A 4,476-nucleotide genomic window follows, 5' to 3' on the forward strand; every position below is an offset into this window, starting at 1 on the left:
GCTACACGGGACACGTACAGAAGTAGAACACCTGTACATTTGGACCTGCAGCGACGCCCATAGATATCATGAAAGGGTTTGAAGTTAGTGGCATATACCCATACAATGCCGACGTCTTTGGTGATGACGAGTACGCTCCATCATCAGTCACTGACCGCCCGAAAGTGCCTAATCAGGATCAGGATAGCACATCCATGGACGAAAACTGTTCCAGGAGGATGAGCCCCCAGCCACCACCATCTCTTGGTGAAGACCAATTCGAGACCTATCTACAACACAGAGGACTACAAATTGAAACAGTTCGTTGTGATGTCATTGTATGCAATGGTCGCCAGCCTAAAGTCGGAAGGGATCACAGATATTACTCACCAGGAGTTGTGTGACAAAGTTACAGAAGAGGCAAGAAAGAATGAAGCATTCTACCAGGCGTTTAGTACATCCTGTGACCAAGATGTTGTGACGAGTGTAGGGAATTATGTCTTCTCCAAAGCCTACGACAACAATTTTGGAGATCTGGTGATAGCTGCTCTATGCAATACTATGTCGGTTACTGCAACAGTATATCTGCTTAGAGACGGAGCTGTCTCGGAACTCAATCATGAACCAGGGCAACCAGGGATTACATCTAGAGGTATCGTTCATCTTGTATTACGGGGAACCGGAGTTGCTGCACACTACAGCGCTGCGGTGAAAAGACAAACATAGACACAACCCATTCAGGCCGAGAAGGAAGATGCTACAAACATGACGAAAAACGTTGTACACAGTTTCACATCCCCTCAGCAGCACAGGACATCACAAGAGCCTGGCCGTACATCGTTTTCACCCGAGGAAGTGCGACCTCTACCAAAAGCTCCACCTAGAAAAATCTCTACCCGAGGAAGAAACGTAAAACTGCAATATTGACCGACACACCGGAAAAGAATGCTCTTGAAGAAGAAGCCAAGGCGAGAGAGGAAAAGAAACGTAAAGCAGCAGAATCAAAATCCACCAATAAAGCAGATAAAACGAAACCGAAAAAAAGGCAAACGAAAACGAAAGTGGCAACCAAGAAATCAGCAATAAACACTGCTACAAAGTCTCAGAAACGACTCAGATATGAAGCGTCGGATAAGGAGGAAACTTTCTGACTCGTCTCTGACGAACCATATTCCAACAGCAGGCCTGGGGAAAACTGGGTTCAGTGTGTTGGTTGTTTAAACTGGTCACATGAAGAATGTATTGCTGCAAAGGAACCTTACCTGTGTCACAACTGTGATACCGATGAGTATGCATAGGTCATAGGCTTAATCTGATGATCAAGCCTGAGGTGGGCCCTTCATTTGGTTTTAGGTAGGCAAGCTTAGCCTGCTATTGTTGAATCAGGATTGACGTTTGAACAATAAGAGCTAGGCTGGGAAAGACAGTGCAGTTTTGTTTTAGAGCAAAGGAGGACAGTAGCCATGTATTTTTGTAATCCTGGATCCACCCCTGGTGTAACAGTACGTCAGTTTGTTTGACGCTGGGAACTTATGAACCCCGGGGTATATATTTGGGAGGAAAAAACCAGGTAGTTAATAAAAGCAAATGACCGCAGTAACCCTACAGTTTCAAACACCACTGTTTATATTATTTCAGACGAAATATGGGACACCCAGAGCAGAGGAAACGTGACCTCAAACGCGCAGCGGAAAGTAATCAGTGTAACAGAGCGCGCGAGATTTAAATCCCCGCGCTATTTAAATAGTCTAGTAGTTTTAAAATAGATGGATAGCACTGCGCACGATCAGCGAGATGCAGCAGCATGACTGGCTCGTACAGCGCATGTCCGGGACGCTGGAGAGCGGAGCAGCACTGTCGCTCACGTGTCTCTGACTAGCCGTGACGTCAGGGCACCACAGCGCATGCGCGGGAGACCACCGGTCAGTCATGACGACGCAGCGGGGAAGGCGACCAATAAACCTTTGGAAGTCTCCTCCCAAGCTGGGCGAGTTCCCAAGAAACATGTCGGCCAACCCCTCACGTTAGCGCCTCACCCTAACTTTAGCGTACGGCCTTCTCCTGTCTCAATAAATTCCCATTGCCCGTGTACTTAGAAGTAGAGCGCCAAAACGATTAGGCGCTCTCCTTGTCACTAGAAATAAATGACCACCAGTCAAGTATAGTTACGCCTAGTTACGCCTGTTTAAAGCGACTCATACAAAAACCCTCCCTTAGAAAAAACAGGATCTTATCTTATCTTCTCCTCTTTTCTACTTCCGACGTGTCGTGCGGTTTATACATATACTCGCCGTTGTAGCCACATAGTTATCCACACCAAGTAGGATCTTTACGTGTTTCCGTCTAACTACTTGTACGATTAGGACCTGATTGGTGCGCAAGTGAATAAAGATCATCAGTAGTGTTTCATTCTTCTATCTCGTGTTTAATTTACTCGTCTTGCGCCGCATCGGACACATCGACACCTCGGCTGACGATCACCTTCAAACAGGCAACGTTCACGCCAGCACGATAGCGAACAGGTTAAGACACACGCAAGGGCAATAACATAATTAAGTCATCGCCTATACGATCGCGAAGCTACACACAGTCGGCATCTCCCGACGTGTCCCACGAACAGTCTAGACTCTAGAACACCTGTACATTATTTGGTGCCGTGACCAGGATCGTGCGGAAGGGAAAGTCAGCGGCGAGAGAGGAGGCAGAAAGTAAAAGCAAGTATTAATAAGAAACAGATGCCGCTAGAAGAACCGTCCAGCAACCAGCAGCAGCAGCGTAACGGCGAACGTACGTGAGTAACATACGTGCTTAAACATTGGAGTATCGACGTCAGCACTAAACTATCTAGGAACTGCATTGACATTCGAGCGCTAGCATCACTAGCAAGCTAGCATTAGTAGCGGTGACGTCAGCATCGTATCATCGCCAGCATTCAGAGCTATCAGACTTTGAGCGCTAGAAGCATCATCAGCGTCAGCGTAGCGTCAACGTCGACAGAAGCAGCATCATCATCGTAAAGAGATCGCCTGCAGCAGCATCAACATTAACAGCCACGATGGTAACCTTGCCATCGTCAACGTCGACTGCAGCAGCAGTAACAGTAACAGCCGCGACGTCAGCTTAGCCATCGTCAACGTCGACTGCAATACCGTCAACAGCAGCAGCGGCCCATCGCCATAAGAACTGAGACTATAGCAATGCGTATCACACGAACACGCTGAAGCTATTCCTAGCGAAGAAGTGACCTCGCGGCAGCGGCAGCGCAGCCAGCGCTGGTACAGCGTAGCATGGACGCCGTGTCATGTAAGTACAACACTCATTAATGCTCAGCTTAACATAATGTAATCGATGAATAGTAATTTTTAAAATCGAGTAAGCCGTCATGCAACCTATTGCCTAATCCTGCCCCGCTATGAAGCCCACCACTACTGCCTTCCATCACCCTGAACCTCCAATGACACAGTGAAGTTGAAGCGAAACTAAACAGCGAAGATCCGATGCCGGAGTTTAAACGGAAGTTGGAAGAGGAAAAGGAAACGGAGGAGGACTCTTCGAATTCACGTGGCTTCGCACAAGGACTCCGACCAGAGCGCATCATCGGCGCAACCCAGTCCAGCGGAGAGCTCATGTTTTTGATGAAGTGGGAAGGTAGCAATGAGGTAGATTGGGTCCCAGCCCGGCAAGCAAATATTAAATGCCCCCAAGTTGTAATCAGATTCTACGAAGAGAGAATAACCTGGCGCACGAATGATGAAGAACAAATTGAGGCATAACTGCGATCATAACTGCAACAGCAAGCAAGCGGCATGATCAAGGCGCAGCGATCAAGCCGCCATTGCAATCACGCTACTATCTACCATATGCGCAGCCGACACCGCGGCGGATGCAGATTCAACCAGCGACGCGGAGGCAGCCTACACGCTCTGCCTACCAAATAGCACACCGCGGCAGCAGCGAGGCAGCCACAGAGATGCAGCCATTCAAACAGTTTGAAAAGATAGATATTCTCTTAATAGGCCTATCTAGTAGTTAGACATTTCCTGTGTAACAGGTATATATAATGTGTGAAGGAGACGGGACGTACAACATGCAAGTGTACTGTCAACAACATGCAAACAGGCACGTACGTCAGTGACCGCAGGCAACCCATGCAAGGACGAAGACGTCGCTAGCCACAAAGGGGATCACACACCAAAGGCTACGAAGCAACCGCAGCCGCCAATGTCTCGGGCAGTTGATCCTTCGGCCAAGGATTCATCTGCAAGTGACCTTGAGGCTCAGGAGCCCGATGACGCAATCACCTACACCCCGGCGGAGGCAGAGAGTACAGCCACAAGCCTTGACATGGAAGAAAATTTGATGTAGGGTACGGACGGTGCACAAGATTCACAACCGTCCAGGAAAAGAAAAGTAGACGGGAATAAATCAGATTCCCAACTAGAGGCAGTACTAACTGCACAGGGAAAGATAAATGTTATAACAACGGCAGTGTAGCGA

General features: G+C 48.2%; 1 protein-coding gene across 1 annotated transcript in view; it reads left to right on the top strand.

Annotated features, from left to right (window-relative positions):
* Positions 1-3,476: 3,476 nt before the first annotated feature.
* The window catches only part of LOC106814274 (52 kDa repressor of the inhibitor of the protein kinase-like), a 3,533-nt gene continuing 2,533 nt past the window's right edge, over positions 3,477-4,476 (top strand). The window contains exons 1-2 of the mRNA XM_014818571.1: positions 3,477-3,627; positions 4,121-4,303. Coding sequence (XP_014674057.1) covers positions 3,477-3,627; positions 4,121-4,303 — 334 coding nt within the window. The remainder of the gene's footprint in view (positions 3,628-4,120; positions 4,304-4,476) is intronic.

This window comes from Priapulus caudatus, unplaced genomic scaffold (assembly GCF_000485595.1).
Source record: "Priapulus caudatus unplaced genomic scaffold, Priapulus_caudatus-5.0.1 Scaffold896, whole genome shotgun sequence".
NCBI classification, from domain to species: domain Eukaryota; kingdom Metazoa; phylum Priapulida; class Priapulimorpha; order Priapulimorphida; family Priapulidae; genus Priapulus; species Priapulus caudatus.